At 40.9% G+C, this 17,363-nt stretch overlaps 1 protein-coding gene across 1 annotated transcript in view; it reads right to left on the bottom strand.

Moving 5' to 3' along the window:
- Positions 1-17,363, bottom strand: part of LOC134204193 (tubulin polymerization-promoting protein homolog) — a 32,522-nt gene that overhangs the window by 2,034 nt on the left and 13,125 nt on the right. The window contains exon 2 of the mRNA XM_062679024.1: positions 15,825-16,122. Coding sequence (XP_062535008.1) covers positions 15,825-16,112 — 288 coding nt within the window. The 5' untranslated portion in view covers positions 16,113-16,122. The remainder of the gene's footprint in view (positions 1-15,824; positions 16,123-17,363) is intronic.

Raw genomic sequence — 17,363 nt, 5'->3', positions numbered from 1 at the left:
CAGAAATAAAAACAGATAAATACTTACGTGCCTGACCCCCAACGTGACCCAACCCAACCATTTATCCGAGACCGAAGTATACCCCATAGTCTTGTCAATATCTTCGGAACAATGATCATTTTCAAAACACTGACGAATGTCCCAAAAATTAACGAGGCTGGATTAAAAACTATTTAAATTATTATTAATTCAGGCTCGTTACTAAAAACTATTTAAATTATGTGATCGATTGCAGAAAACAGAACCACTACTGGCGGCGCCATAGTTCTGGTAAAGGTGGGGCACTTTTGGCATGTTTGGCGTAATTGATCCATTGGCGTCAGTAGTAAGAATTATAATTGGAGACGTTAATCAGTCAAGGGATATATTCATTTTAAAAAATGTTAGGAAGTTTCAAATAAACGAAATTTTATTGCATTTTGTCGTCTATAATCGAAAAGGTCACTCGAATTTTTTTTTTGAATATTTTTCCAAAAACTTTCAGAGTTCCAAAGAGTTCCATTTTGACATTCAAGAGGTAGAAAATATTTACATATTATAATCAAAGTAGGCATTAATTTTTTTAAAAATATTGAAAAACATAAATATAAAAATATATTAAATCATCGGGATTGTTAAAAACAAACAAACGTCAAACATTTTTCTTACAAATTCTAATTTTGCGGGTTTCATTGTTCTCTAATTAATTTTTTTTTCCAGAAATGTAAGAATAAATTAAGATGGAGGGATCAATTTAAGAGACTAGCGTCGAATAGGTCAAATACAACCATGTTATTTTATTTATTACAAGACTAAGGCCGGAGTAGCCTGTGCAATAAATAAAAAGTCTTCTTCATTCATCTCGGTCCAAGGCTGCCCTTCGCCAACCACAAAGTCTGCGGAGGGTCCGCTAATCGTCCTCCACCTGATCTATCCACCTTGCCCGCTGTGCACCTCGCCTTCTTGTTCCCGTCCGATCGTTGTCGAAAACCATTTTCACCGGATTACTGTCCGGCATTCTGGCTACGTGCCCGGCCCACCGCAGTCGTCCGATTTTCGCGGCTTGAACGATGGATGGTTCTCCCAACAGCTGATGCAACTCGTGGTTCATTCGCCTCCTCCATGTACCGTCCGCCATCTGCACCCCACCATAGATGGTACGCAGCACTTTCCTTTCGTAAACTCCCAGTGCGCGTTGGTCCTCCACCAGCATCGTTCAGGTCTCGTGTCCGTAGAGAACTACCTGTCTAATAAGCATTTTGTAGATAGTCAGTTTGGTACGGCGGCGAACTCTATTCGATCGGAGCGTTTTGCGGAGTTCAAAGTACGTACGATTTCCTGCCATGATGCGTCTCCGAATTTCTCTGCTGGTATCGTTATCGGCGGTCATCAGTGAGCCCAAGTACACGAATTCTTCAGCCACCTCGATTTCGTGACCACCGATACAAACTCGTGGTGGGTGGCTTACATCAGGTATCAGGTATCAGAACATCGGCTCCAGGGGCACGTTCACCTCAATTTGGGAGATTTGTGCCATCGCCTTCACAGCCTTTTTCATCACACACCTGACGGAAAAGGAAGTGAACAAAAAGGAAAGGAATGTGGATGGGAGAACAAAGGGAATGTTTGGAAAAGGGCCCTTGAAGAGGGCATACAACGCATAAGCGTACAAGAGCTTATAACTCCTTACCACAACGGGTTATGAACAACAAAATACTCTGAAGGTTCAGGCTTCTGAAGTCAATTTCACTAAGTAAGTGTTTACCACATATTTGGAAGCGCAATTCCGCATAGACTGGGCAGTTACATATCAGATGATAAGAAGTTCCATAATCAGATTCACAGCTATCACAAACAGACGAATCAACGCGTTGAATATTTGCCATGTGATAGTTCAGTCGGCAGTGACTTGTCAAGGCCTTGACTAAGACACTGCAATTCTGTTTAGACAGATTAGCTAAATAGCATTAAACATAATTAAACAATTTGGTTTGATGACATGAATCCAGACTACTCCAATGCCATTTGTGCTGAGTGACAGCCCAAGAGTTGATCAAAAGCTTCACCCAACACTTGGATATTGGAATAGCTGGCTCAGGACCAATAAAGTCATGCGATGCTCCATTACGAGCTAACTCATCAGCCAATTCGTTTCCAGCTATGGAAGAATGGCCAGGTACCCATATAAGGTGTAAAGTATTAACTGAATTCAGTTCTTCAATTTGAGTTCGACATGCGATTACTAACTTCGACCTTGAGTTGGCCGAGGCGAGAGCTTTAATAGCTGCATGGCTATCTGAACAGAAGTATATTACTTTGCCCATAATGCGTTGCTGCAGTGCAGATTGCACTCCACACATGATGGCAAATATTTCCGCTTGAAAGACAGTGCAGTGTGTACCCAGTGAGTGTGACTGTTCCAATCTCAGCTCACGCGAATAGACGCCTGCACCTGCTCTACCTTCGAGGAGGGAGCCGTCAGTGTAACAAACAATGCTGTCCGACATACTTCTCTCCAAATAGCCAGATGTCCACTCATCCCGCGAGGGGAATTGTGTTGAAAATGTCCTATAAGGAAAACTACTAACGTGTGTGAGATCACTTGGAGCGAGGACAGTTCTGTCCCAATCAACCATGAGCTGTAACAACGAAGTGTGTAGAACTGCGGTTTACAGGATTCTCTTCCATAAAACCGAGTACCCATAGTCGGTAAGTACAAGAAAATGCTTCTTGTTTGAGATGTATGTGTAGTGGGGCCACGTCGAAGAGAACTTCGAGAGCAGCCGTGGGAGTTGAAGAGAACGCACCAGTCATTGCCATTAGGCACATCCTTTGAAGATGGCCTAATTTAGACTGAATTGTCCTCACTTCCCCCTTTTGCCACCACACAAAACATCCATAAGCCAAAATTGGTCGTACAACTGTTTTGTAAATCCATTTGATATATTTGGGTTTAAGACCCCAAGTTTTACCAAAGGTTCGTCGGCATTGGCCGAAAGCCATACACGCCTTTTTGATTCTGAACTCAATGTTAGGAGTCCAGGAAAGCTTTGAATCCAAAATTAGACCCACGTACTTTACTTGATCAGTTACATTGATTTCAGAACCAAAAATATGTAATGGACGAATACCATTACGATTACGTTTTTCCGTGAAAAGAACAATAGATGTTTTATTCGGATTGACCGAAAGGCCATATTGGCGACACCAACTTTCAACTACCTGAAGAGCATTTTGCATCAGGTCGAATAAGGTAGTAATGCACAAACCCACTATCAATGTAAGATAGTCGTCGGCAAATCCATAGGTAGGAAAACCGCCATTATTGAGTAACCTCAATAGCGTATCTGCAACGAGATTCCACAAAAGTGAAGATAATACTCCCCCTTGAGGGCATCCGCAGACACTTAATTTCCTAATCGCTGCTTGACGTAATGTCGAGTAGAGATGTCGGTTCTTAAGCATCTGGTGAATCCATTTGGTAATAATATTAGGTAGCCCATGACAACGTGCGGCTTCCAATATTGCATCGAAAGACACGTTGTCGAAAGCACCTTCAATATCTAAGAAAGCACCCAAGCACGATTGCTTTTGAGCGAATGCTTTCTCGATATCGTACACAACCTTGTGTAGAAGAGTCACGGTGGACTTTCCAGATTGGTAAGCATGTTGATTAACATGAAGAGGCATGTTTGCCAAACAGTCATCACGAATGTGATGATCGATAATACGTTCTAAGCATTTCAGAAGAAATGAGGTCAGACTGATGGGTCTAAAACTCTTTGCTTCTTCATACGAAGCACGTCCTCCTTTTGGGATAAACTTTACAGTGGCGTCCCGCCAGGATATGGGAATATACCCAGTAGCAAAACTGCATACTAAAAGTTTTTTCAAAACATGTTTGATATGCTCAAAACCTCTTTAAAGTAGAACGGGATAAATCCCTTCCTCCCCTGGAGATTTGTAGGAAGCAAAACTGATAAGTGCCCATTGAATCGATTCAGTAGTTATGATTCTACGTGCTTGAGTCCAAGACTCAAAGCTACATGAAAAGACATCAGGAACATCCGAAGATGTTATATCGACACATCCAGGGAAGTGCGTATCAAATAAGTGCTCTAACGATTCTTCATCAGAAGAAGTGTAGTCGCCATTTGGCTTGCGAATTTCGCCAACTTGGAAATCCTTGGATCTCGCAAGAATTTTATTCAATCGACTGGCTTCACTCAAATTGGAAACATTTGCACAAAGGTTTTTCCAGCCGGATCGTTCAGCAGATCGTAGAGCATTCTTGTAAGCTTTGCGAGCCAACTTGAAAGAATCCGTCCCTGCTGAAATGGCGTCTGTTCCAACTCCTTCTGCACTGCTTCCTTAGCTTAGCCAAATCGGAATTCCACCAAGGGGTTCCTCTTGAGGTTTTTACAGAACGTAAAGTGCAAGCTTCTTCGAAAGCTTCCACGATGTGCAACGTTGTAGTATCAACTGCATCATCCAAGTCGGTAGGAGTTTCTATGGAAGGTAGATATCCATGAAATTTGGTAGAGAGCAACTCTGTATAAAGATCCCAGTTGGTTGAACGAGGATTTCTAAAACGCAAGGTCTGTGAAGTAACATTTAAATGATCAAAGTAGATGTAGCAGTGATCAGATATAGATTCCTCATCTGACACATGCCAATTCGTCAACTCGTGACTGACTCTGTAGAAGCAAAGGATTATTCTTATTACCTCTGCTCTATTAGATACCATAAAGGTGGGGCGATTGCCTATTTTTACTAAACCAAGTTCGGCACTACTTAAGTATTCCATCAAGCTGGAGCCTTTCAGATTGATTTTCGAGCTACCCAGATGATGTGATGAGCATTAGCATCACTGCTGACAATTAGCGGAAGGCCTTTTGAAGTGCAATATATTATGACAACTCGTTTGAAAGCATCCTTAGGGGATGGTTCATCATGTAGTAAATAAACCGAACAATAGACGTATTTCCTGACGGGGGTTCCGCCAGTTGCATCAATTGTGACAGCACATACATCTCTGGTTGTTAGTTCAGAGATAAGTGTAGCAACAATAGCATTGTTAACAAGCACACATGCACGCGGCATTGATCGAGAGTTTGCCATTTCTTTACTGAAAGCAGCAAAAACCGGGTTCACTAGGTTACCTAGGTAGAAGCTACCCTTGCGAAAATAGGGTTCCTGCACCAAAGCCACTTGGGATTTGCCATTTTGCATAAGTCTACAAAGATTAATCGTTGCTGTTCTTTTATGCTGAAGATTGATTTGAGCTATCTTAACTGAAGCCATTGCAAATTAAGATAATGCACTCCACAACTTCAGCATTAATATGAACAGCAACGATGAAACCAAATTGGTATCTTATCAAGAAAGTCAAAGACGAAACACAGAGTACAATGTGTATAACGCATAAAGCGAATCCATATAGGTGACAATTTGTTGAAAACTAAATAAAAACATACTCATAATCCCACCCTTATTTAACCTCAAGTTAAGATTGAATAATAGTAGCCGATTATTTCGGAGAAGCAAAAAGTATGGCATAGTTGCCATAACTCCGGTTAGCGCAGCGAGGGCTCAATACTGTGAAGAGTGCCCTGGTACCCCCCAACCATTCATCCGTAGGTACGGTAAGCATAAAGCCGCATTACACCAAGAATTAGGAGTCACCTGTATGGTAGGCTTTTACCACCGGAACAGGCAATCCGTAGCGTTATTCTTAGCCAGATAACTGGCTGCCGACACCACACAGCTATCTTGGCTGTTCGGGGAGAGAAGTTGACATTGACTTTACGTCAACTCTCAATGTGGCCGAACAGCCGGTGGAGGACTGCTGTTCACGAAGTCCGTCCAGTCATTTGGTTTCGCCGACGACATCATGGCACGTAACTTTGAGAGGATGGAGGAAGCCTACATCAGACTAGAAAGCGAAGCTAAACTGATTGGACTAGTCATCAACACGTCGAAGAAGAAGTACATGATAGGAAGAGGCTCAAGAGAGGACAATGCTAGCCACCCACCACGAGTTTGTAGCGGTGGTGGCGAAATCGAGGTGGTTGAAGAATTCGTGTACTTCCCAACTAACATTTAATGTCAATGTAAATGTTATTTCAACTCGTCTATACGGCTTCATATGATCAAGAACTTCTATTCAATGCTTTTACCAGCAAATCTGGCGAATCTATTCAGCTGTTTTTGACGTGTCTGCACAACTACTTTACAGCCTGTTACACATTTTTTTCTCAATCTTCACTAAACCATTTAGTAATATAATTCGCTTCAATGGCGCTTATTCAGATTTTTTTGAATCTGTTAAATCTATATATATAAAACTCAATGTTTGTATGTTTGTATGTATGTTTGTATGTATGTTCCAGCATAACTTCTGAACCCATTGACCGATTTCAACCAAATTTGGAACACACATTATTTATCTTAAGGAGACGACGATAGAGGGATGCTATTTGGAAAGAGAGGCGGGTGGGGGGAGGTGTATCGCTAAGTTATTGATCAACTCAGTGTACCTTTTGAACCCCTTGGCCGATTTCTACCAAATTTGGAACACACATTCTTTATCTTTAGGAGATGACGATAGGGGGGTTAGGGATGCTTTTTGGAAAAAAGGGAGGGTGTGGGGGGAGGTGTATCGCTAAGTTTTAATCAACTCAGTGTACCTTTTTAACCCCTTGGCCGATTTCTACCAAATTTGGAACACACATTCTTTACCTTTAGGAGATGACGATAGGGGGGTTAGGGATGCTCTTTGGGAAAGAGGGAGGATGTGGGGAGGAGTATCGCTAAGTTATTGATCAACTCCGTGTACCTTTTGAACCCCTTGGCCGTTTTCAACCAAATTTGTATCAAATATTGTATGTCCTAAGGAAACAATTTTAGTGGATGTGGGTAGGTCATTTTAAAAGGGGGAGGGTGTGAGAGAGGGGTATTGTTTAGTTATCGATCAATTCAGCATAACATTTGAACCCATGTCCCGACGTCCACCAAATTTGGCACCCATATGCTCTGTTTAAGGAAGACTATATCAGGGTGGGTAGGAATAGCTGAATGAGAGAGAGAGGGTTTATTTATTAAACGAACAGTTTAGTATACCTTTTTACCGCATGGGTCAATTCAAACCAAATTTTTAAACATTTATTTTCTGACCAAAACTATTGTAGAGAGGCTGGGAGAAACTTTTGGAATGCGGGAGGTTATTAGGGTTGGGTATTGTTTAGAAAACGACTTAATTTAAAATCTCTATTATTTAGTTCATTCGAAGTTCTTTGACATTGTACAATGCTCCAAAAACAAATTTCCCGAATTCCTCAAAAATAGCAAATCCTCGAACAATAATAACATTTCCCCAAAAATGACTTCAACGAAAATAATATTTCCCAAAAATGATTCTTACCGATACACATATTCCAGACTTTGACATTTCCCTGAAAATGACATATCCCTGAATGAAGCAGGCCATTAACATAAGGTGGCTTAAGGTCATTCGACATGAAGGGCATTTGGAATAATTATGAACAGCATCAGAAAAATCTCTCACAGAAAGCATGCATTTGCTGGGTATATAGCAATGATAATTGTTCATCGGGATCATGGCTTGCCCAGTGAAAAGCAATGATTAATGTGTTTCCTTCTGAATGGTGGATGTGATTGCTTCTTCAAAAGTAGGCATTCGCCCGGAATAAGGCTATGCTGAGTGTGATCCCTTCTTTAAAAATGGGCGTTTGCCCGGGATAAAGCATCGGTGGATGTTTTTCCTTCTTTAGCAATTGACGTTTGCCCCAAATAAGCCTATTCAAACCAACGACCCCTTTTTCAAGATCAGTCATGTTTCCTAAAGTCTTCTTTTAATCAAATGATGAAGTATCAATAAGTTAACACAATTACTCTGTTGACCAATTGGTTTTATCTTTTTCTGATTGTAAAAAAAGTGAAAACCAAACTGGCAATTCCGAGCAAGGCCGGGTACATAAAGCTAGTAAGTTTTATATAGCCACTGAATGCAATTTGATTAAAAATTATTTGAGATGAGAGTAAATTTCTGAGTTTATTCAATGTTTTTGTTTGTGAAAACTCAAATATCAATTTTGTTGCTACCTAGATTCGAACTCCTGATCTCCTGATTCAATGGCCGCTGCTCTGTCATCACCGTCACTTTGACATATGTAAATAAAAAAGAAAATTATGGATGTGCTTCTTCGCATACCCTATAGGTTGTTTTACTAACGCTATTTTCAGATTCATGCTGTATAAACGTTAGAAAGAGGCTTACATGCTGCTTTCAGCACATAAGCTTAAAAATTATGCTTTCAGCATTATTTCAACCATTATTCAAACATCTATCAGCATGTTCTGTTGGCTAACTTTTATGCATCATCAATTGCTGAAATTGTTTTAGGCAACATTTTCTCGATCTGTATAGATGCTACTCTGCTGCTAATCGTTTAACAGTAGTCGTCAACAGAAATATCGCTTCTAAATGGCTTGTTTTCTTACGCTACTGATAGCATTAATAACAGCGCTTTGTCAGTTGCTATAAGAGCAGGTGAATACCTTTGTAGCTGCATTACAGAAATCAATAGCTCATACACAGCTCCGGCAACAAAAATCAAATGTGAACATTGCGGTTTGGACGTTCCATACCGTTCCATACTGATAAGCTATTGAAAGAAGCAGTATAATGTTTACTTAAACGTTGTGTAATCTTCAAAGATACAAAAGTTGCCTAAAAGCTTCGTTAGTTCATTTATAGCGCCATTACGCTATATTGTTAGTGCTATAACAACAGCGAAAACGTTTTCATTGTGAATGCTACTCACCGTAATATGGGAAGTTGCTAACAAGCAACTCAGTTACATACATGAGCTCTTAGCCGATAAGCTTTGTTGCTAATTCAGACAGAGCTGTTTTATGACTATATGAAAGCTGCATAAACGATAAAAGATTAAATATATTCGGTACACTGACTAGCTGATAGATATTTGGGTAATAGTCGAGTTGAAGTTTAAGGGATTATTTGCAGAGGCTTTTCTTTTATTCAGCATTGGCTGCTTTTATTCGAATGTTATACAGCCAAAGGCTAGAAGTTGAAGCTTTTAGCACCAAAATTGTTAGTTGGGTTGGGCTACGTACGGCGAACACCTGGTCTGTGGTAGAGCGTTCACCCGTAAATCCAGCCTGGTACTGCCCAACGAACTCTCTTGCAATTGGTGCTAGTTGGCGGCATAAAATTTGGTAGAGTACCTTGTAAGCGGCGTTCAGCAATGTGATTGAGCGGTAGTTGCTACAATCCAGCTTATTTATCGCCCTTTTTGTAGATGGGACCAGGGTAGAAATATTTCACAGTCAATGCAGTGAAAACATGGATCTCAGTATAATCTGCAGTCGCCTTCATCGCCACCGTGGTGAGTACGACTGGGTGCAGCCGAAAAATCACTTCCAATACCGACAGTTCAATTTCGCATTCAGCCACTCACAAGTCGCTCTGACAGGCTGTCCAGTTCGCGCCGTACCGTATGACTGTGAGTGGCCCATTTAAACGCGTGGTGAATTTTTTCAATTTGCTGGGTGAATGGGTGATGTGAGTTCTGTTGTTTACTTTTCTGCCTCTCCGGGAATGTGAGGTTGATTTCAAAGCAGGAAGAAAATAAAAACATGATATAGAAAAACATCACCTTCATCCAGTGCTGCCGAAAATTTACAACCCTGGATGGGACACACGACACCTTCCATCCACTCCTGCGGCAGAACCTCATCCTCCCAAAACTTGGTAATTACCCAGTGCAGCGCTCTATCAAGTGCCTCATAACCATGTTAAAGTAGTTCACCTGGTAGTTCGTTTCCTCCAGGGGCTTTGTTATTTTTCAGCCGGCCTATCTCCTTTTGGATTTGCTGGAGATTCGAAGCCGGAAGTCGCATGCCCTGCGCGCGAGCTTCTAGGTTGAATACCATACCGCCACCGTTGTCTGCCACATCGCCATTCAGGTGCTCTTCGTAGTACTGCCGCCACCTTTGGATCACCTCACGCTCGTTCGTAAGAAGGTTTCCTTACGTGAACGGTTTAACCTCATAGAACTTTCGTACGTTATTAGCGCGGTACAGTTGCTCCGTCTCTTCACGGTCTCGATCTTCCTGCTGGCGCTTTTTCTTCCGAAAATCTAGTTTTGTCTGTTCCGAGCCCGTTTGTATCGTGCCTCGTTCGCCCTCATGCGGTGTTGGAGCAATCTCGCCCATGCTGCATTCTTCTCCTCAACTAACTGCTCACTTTCGCCGTCATACCAGTCGTGTCTCTGATCCGGGGGCACCGTGCCTAGTGCAGCGGCTGCGGTGCTTCCAATGGCGGATCGAATATCTGCAATACTGCAACAAGGTAGTGGTCGGATTCAATATTCGTATTGCGGTAAGTGCGTACGTTTGTGATGTCGGAAAAGAGTTTACCGAATACAACCATGCTTTTATAAAAACATTTCTATCGGTATGCTTATTAACATTCACCACATGCTTTTACAAGAAAAACCAAATAATTCTAAATGATGAAGTTCAAGTTACAAGAGTTTTCAATTAGGGGGAATGACGGCTTTGGCAGGTTTTGTTCTATTATTGGCAGGGGGTTTTTTATGACTGACTAGGCTTAAATTTGGCCTAAACATTCTTTGCATATCGGGAAAAAATCGATAAACTGTTCTTAACTATAGGCGGATATCTTTTCTCAATGCAATCAATCTCCACGAGCACCTTACGAATCCACGATAAAATCTGAATTCTTGTGGATTCAACTTTCATAAATTCTAATTCTACCATTGTGGAGAAATTAAAATCTTGCCTGCGGACGTTCTACTACAAAGCTCTCACCATTTCGGTCTGTAGTAATACTATTCTTCTTGCGGGCGTCCCACCAACGCAGAGGAAGAATCTACTGAATGCGGGCGTCCCACCACGCTGAATTGTGATCATTCCGATCCACAATAACACCATTCTTCTTGCGGGCGTCCCACCAACGCAGAGGAAGAATCTACTGAATGCGGGCGTCCCACCACGCTGAATTGTGATCATTCCGATCCACAATAACACCATTCTTCTTGCGGGCGTCCCACCAACGCAGAGGAAGAATCTACTGAATGCGGGCGTCCCACCACGCTGAATTGTGATCATTCCGATCCACAATAACACCATTCTTCTTGCGGGCGTCCCACCAACGCAGAGGAAGAATCTACTGATTGCGGGCGTCCCACCACGCTGAATTGTGATCATTCCGATCCACAATAACACCATTCTTCTTGCGGGCGTCCCACCAACGCAGAGGAAGAATCTACTGAATGCGGGCGTCCCACCACGCTGAATTGTGATCATTTCGATCCACAATAACACCATTCTTCTTGCGGGCGTCCCACCAACGCAGAGGAAGAATCTACTGAATGCGGGCGTCCCACCACGCTGAATTGTGATCATTTCGATCCACAATAACACCATTTTTCTTGCGGGCGTCCCACCAACGCAGAGGAAGAATCTACTGAATGCGGGCGTCCCACCACGCTGAATTGTGATCATTCCGATCCACAATAACACCATTCTTCTTGCGGGCGTCCCACCAACGCAGAGGAAGAATCTACTGAATGCGGGCGTTCCACCACGCTGAATTGTGATCATTCCAATCCACAATAACACCATTCTTCTTGCGGGCGTCCCACCAACGCAGAAGAAAAAAACACTTGAACGCGGGTGTCTTTTCACGCTTAACTAAAACAATAAAACTCTCTTTATTGAACTCCTCGCTGAACTAACATCCTTAAATTTTTCAACAGAAAGATCAACAAAATTCAAAAAAATATTTTAACGAATTTTTGGCAACACAGGCCACCAACAAAATTCACCTAATCGAAATATTGCTTTCTAAGCACAATACATCTAATCCACGCGGCATTGCAGATATTTTATATCACAGTATCATTCGATTTCACTACACTCAAATACAAGGATTGCGATTGCGTATTTTCAAGAAGAAAATTCTGAAAACAACAACATTGAACATAACACATAGTTTTGAAAATGGAACTTGTAAATAGTAATTTATGGAACAACTCTTTCTCATAAGTAAATTTCAAATTTTCATTCGTCTTACTGAAAATCACTCCTATACTTTTTCAACGGTACTTTCAATTTTATCAATAATTTTATTGTCTGTGTATTGATAATCATACTTTAATTTAAAAAGCCTTACTAAAACCGGTTCATATCGCCTTGCTCCGAAGTTAATCATCTTTCACCCATCGCACACTTGGAATAATCCATCAACAAACAAATCCTACTCTACTCTTCTACTACTCTATTTAACTAATCTGAAGAAAACCTTACGAAAGTTACTCTGTTTTACATACCAATCAAAGAGTATGAACCATAAAATGCCAGCACATAAACGTCCCAAACATCCGATGTTTTCCAAATGTCCAAGAACAGCACCCAACGGCTGGGTCGGTGGATAAAATCAAAACATCAAAAATCATTGTCAGAAAATCTCCATAATAAGCTGTAAAAATGTATTTTTCGCATAGATGTGTGCATTCTGAGCGCAGTTGAGACAGTACACGTGAAAATAAACTCATACTATTGAGGTTTTTATCATTATCATTGTTTACAAAACATTTCTTTGTTTTCTGTTAGAAATGTCAGTCTTGCCTGTTTGCTGCTAGATTATTCATGTCATTACATTCTAGGCATACAATGCTGAAGAAAACATTAACAAAAAGTAAAACGTTACAAACATCATTTTGTGTTCGGTTCTACCGGAATGTTCAAGCGGAATCATATCAAGACAAAACCTTAAATGTAAATAATCGGGCTGCCGCTATACGTCTCATAAAATATTTTATAGCCAACTACCAACAAAACTCAATAAGTGAACGGTATGAATTAAGTTTACATTCGGCGCAATCACTTCTGCAATGCGGCAAATCGAAGAAATAGTTGTAACTAATTAAAAACAACACAATGACAATTCCACGTGAAAAAATCGCAATGTGTGCACTGAGAGGAGAGTTGCGGGTCTGTAGCAAAACATTTTGAAAATTAGAATCTCTCGAGTCCGCCGCTCCCAGCCCGAGAGCGGCATCCATTCAAATTTATCGAAACCATTACTCCTTACCTTTGCAAAAAAAAAAGCTTCGCCGCTTTTTTCGGCTTCCCGTGAAGTTCGTTCAAAACTGCTAAGCACACATTTTTACACAACATGATGGGTGATTCCACAAGCAACGCCAGCACACACTCCTGGCAGGATCGCCAAATGTGCAATTCAACATCGCACATACGAATCACCCATCATGTTTACATTGCTTGCACTCGCGACTGACCTCGTGATGAAGGAAGAATTGACTGACCGCGAATGTGTCTCTTGCATGCGATGGCTGCTACGATCTGTCATGTGACTGAAGAACAGTATATTAGACTTGTTCATGTTTATAGGCCTGCCCAACGCCACACACTAGCTTTCTCACTTTCTTATTGTACGTTATAATTCAATTCTCAATCTTATCTTAGCAATAGAGGTGGTTCCAACTACAATTCGTAATTAGGTAGCTTCAATTGAATAGTTCAGTGGTGTAATAAGTTACACTTTCAGTTGAAATGAACTAAGCTTGGAAAACTTTCTCATTCTTTTATTGAAAATTGTTCAAACATGTGTGAGTTCAAATTGCAAACATAAAATGTCACGCAATTTTTTGGATAGATATCTATGATGAAACCAGGTTACCTAAAAAAATAAAACAGGTGATTATCACAATTTAAATTAATTTAGAAAATATTCAATGCCTTGTGTTCTTTGACATCAGTTTATTTACAAATAGTTTTTCATGCACACTCATCACGGGTGACCTGAGGAGTTCTTCTGTATTCTACCTTTTGAATGGCAAACTTGGAGGAACTTATGCCGCCATTACCACGTGCAAAATACTGGATGGACTGTAATTGCGACAATTTTCTAGCAAGCAATTCCAGTATCAAAACCGAGTCGTACTGCTGACCTGAATTCTTTGGATGTTCTCAAGAATTACTGGGAAATTAACTTCTGACATTTTGTCGTAAATAACTTAAATATTTCTTCAGGAAAAACCTCTAGGATTTTCTCAGAAAATATTGAAGAATACTTCCAGAAATTCCTATAGAAACTCTTTCGAAAATTATTCCAGGTATTTCTTCGAATACTATCTGAAATTCCATTCTCTTGGAAATTCTCAAGTAACGAATCGCCTGCTTTGAGCGTGCTTACAGCGGCACACTAGGAGTTAACTTTCCGAAATCAGAAAGGCAAAAGGCATCTAAGGTTTGATTTCTCAAAATTAAGCATCCTAATCGAAAAAATATTTGGTAGCCGTAGAAACGGACACCATCCTTCATAACCGGTACCAAATAGTTTTGCGTGAAAAGTTCCTGCTGTTGAGAAAACCTGCGTTAGATGTCTTTCGCCATACAAATTTCTGGCGGTTAACTCTTCCTTGCTATTTTGCGCATATACTATAACGCCTGGGTGTAGAAGCGGCGGGTAGAAAATCAGCCACTGCCAATAATTCATTCCTCCGAAATTCCCAGCAAGAATTCCTTCCACAATTTTTGGACAAAATTTTCCTCTTTGATTTTCCCAGAAAATCCCCCGGAAATTACTTCGCAGATAAATCCAGGAATTCCATTGGAAATTCAAAGTATCTAGGAAAATTTCGAAAATTACTCCGTTGCTTCCTACATGAAGGCAGCTTTGGATTCGCGCTCCACCCCGGAGCACCCAGCAGCAACATGACGCAACACCCATAGCTGACAAAAATCCATATGGGACGGCTACGCTGTTATGGACAGCGCAGGTGTTCTTGTGTTATTTTAACAGATGCCACCAGAAGTAGGTATGTAGCTTCAAAAACAAAAAACTTGACGTTTTAGAGGAGAAGCGGCCTCCAACATACTAGAATAGGGTGGGGTAGAGTAGGTTTCGGGTGTGGCGAATGAAGTTTTTTTTTTGGATTTCACAGATTCACCAGAAGTTTATTCGTGAGAAATCATGAAGAAAAAGCTGTCGCATGACTTGTTTTGGCCTAGAAACTAAAACGTCCTCTGGTACAGCCTCCCCGGGACATCTGGAGACAACCTAGAGACGCTCACAAGTACTTCAAATATTTTGAAAAATTACTAAAAGGTACAACCGTATTCGTGAGGCGCATTCGAGGATGGAGAGATGCGGCTTCGAAACGTGTATTGTGGCGTCAAATTGTTGATTCAGTGTTATCTGTTTGGATGTTAACTAAATAAATAAATAAATAATACAACCGTATTTAAAGCAGGTTTGTAATTATGCAATGTTTGTGAAAAGAGTTCCAAATAAAAGAAAGTTTTCATCGAAATACCCCAAACGTTAAATCGTAGGATTTCCAAAAAACTGGAATAGTTCCTGATCTAACCAGGGGCCTCATTGCGCATTTTGATTCGACAGTACTTTCCTACGGCAGCTTATATGATTTGCTCGTTTCGAGTCGAGATGCACATGGCCATGTACAGAATCTGGACATCACTCTAAGTGGAATCGAAACTAGAATACAAACTGAACCTTGTTTCAAAATTTCACACCGTTCGGTTGAAAGCAAACAGCGTTATGATATTTGCATTTTCAAAATTTGCCTTCCGGAAGAGTTTGGCCTTGTGGGGGTTAATATCAACACCATTCAGTACTGCTAGAATTATAGCTCTCAATAACAAAAGAAGGTAAATATATGCGTGATAAAGAACGATAAGATAGCAAAACAATTATTACAGAATGATGCACTAGCTAACATTGCACTCACCTTGGCCTGTTTCATCCACTTATCACTCTGCGAAAGGGTCAAGTGCTTCCCGTCGGATTTGGTGTCTCCAAACTTTGAAAATGCTTTGAATTGCTCTTTGAAGGCGGCCGTTGAAACAGGTGCCACCTTGGGCGTACCATTCTCCTCTTTCTTTGTAGCTCCTGTACAGGCAGCTCCATCGGATGTCGCCGGTTTTGCAGCGTCTTCATTCGATTCCAGTGCCATTTGTGCTACTTCCACAGCAACTTTGTCAACCTGATCAGAACCATTCTGTTTATCGTCGGACATGATGATGGACCTTGAATTAAATGAAACACAGTTTTAGTCTTGTTCAATAATCACGAGTAAAATTATAAAATGTTTTTCAAATCATCACTAACCGATGCACTGCGACATGAGAGTACATATTTCGCTTGCTCAGCAATCAACACAAAATTCAGAGCTCAAATAACGCCCCGTGGTGCGATAGTCTATATCGACGTTCGAAAAGATGTTTTACGACAAGTACGTGAGACGAACTTGAAATCTTAGCGCTTAGTTTCTATTGTCAATAAGATCGTCATCACTCAAACATGAGATCATACATAAATATATTCTGTTTGATTTGGCTTATTTCTCCGCGGGTGCTAATTTGAAGTCGATTGGCGGACTTTTGGAAAATGCCACAGCAGTAGACTAAGTTCAATGGAGATGCCTGAGTAGACGCAAGCGACACAGAACGCAAACTGATAACGAAATATTCAGTTAGGAAGAAATTTCGCCTAACGAAAAACAAACCTTTATCACCAATGTTGCAGCGTCATAAACATATATGGGGTTCCGTAATTAAGCATTATAGGGGGGCAGTCGGCAAACACTAACGCAATAATAACAGCTATTTCTATGATGATGGGAGAAACTGAGTAGAGTAAAATGTCTCACGTTAAGATATTGAGTTTCATTCCATGTTTTAAAGCTAATGAGATATATCTTATAGGTATGTAACTATTGATGCGCGTAACTGAACCGCATCGACATATTGTGTTTTCGTTTATCATGCAATCTGTATACCCTTTGGGACCAATTTATCACGGAAGGAGAGCAAATATGTTCGTAATTAATACAACATAACGAACGACGGTGACTGCATTTTCCCAGAAAGGTTTTGTGGATGTTTGTTCCTGTGTTATGTACTCAGATGCTAGGAATCGACAGTCCCACCGACCGCCAATAATAATCAGAGCGGACTCTTCTTTGTGTTAAAACCAGCAAAAGTCAAAGAAATTTATGTGACCGAGCATATTTTAAGCGAATTTCCTCAAAAAAACGCCACAAAAATAGTTGCAATAGTGTAGGAAGATATGTAGGCGCCCTCCTTAGCCGTGCGGTAAGGCGCGCCATGCTGGGTTCGATTCTCGGCGCCGGTCTAGACAATTTTCGGTTTGGAAATTCTCTCGACTTCTCTGGGCATAAAAGAATCATCGTGTTAGCCTCATGATATACGAATGCAAAAATGGTAACTTGGCTTAGGAACCTCACAGTTAATAACTGTAGAAGTGC

Source organism: Armigeres subalbatus, unplaced genomic scaffold (genome assembly GCF_024139115.2).
Source record: "Armigeres subalbatus isolate Guangzhou_Male unplaced genomic scaffold, GZ_Asu_2 Contig439, whole genome shotgun sequence".
NCBI lineage: Eukaryota > Metazoa > Arthropoda > Insecta > Diptera > Culicidae > Armigeres > Armigeres subalbatus.
The sequence above is the reverse complement of the archived record's forward strand: the minus strand, read 5'-3'. Positions and strand labels throughout refer to the sequence as shown.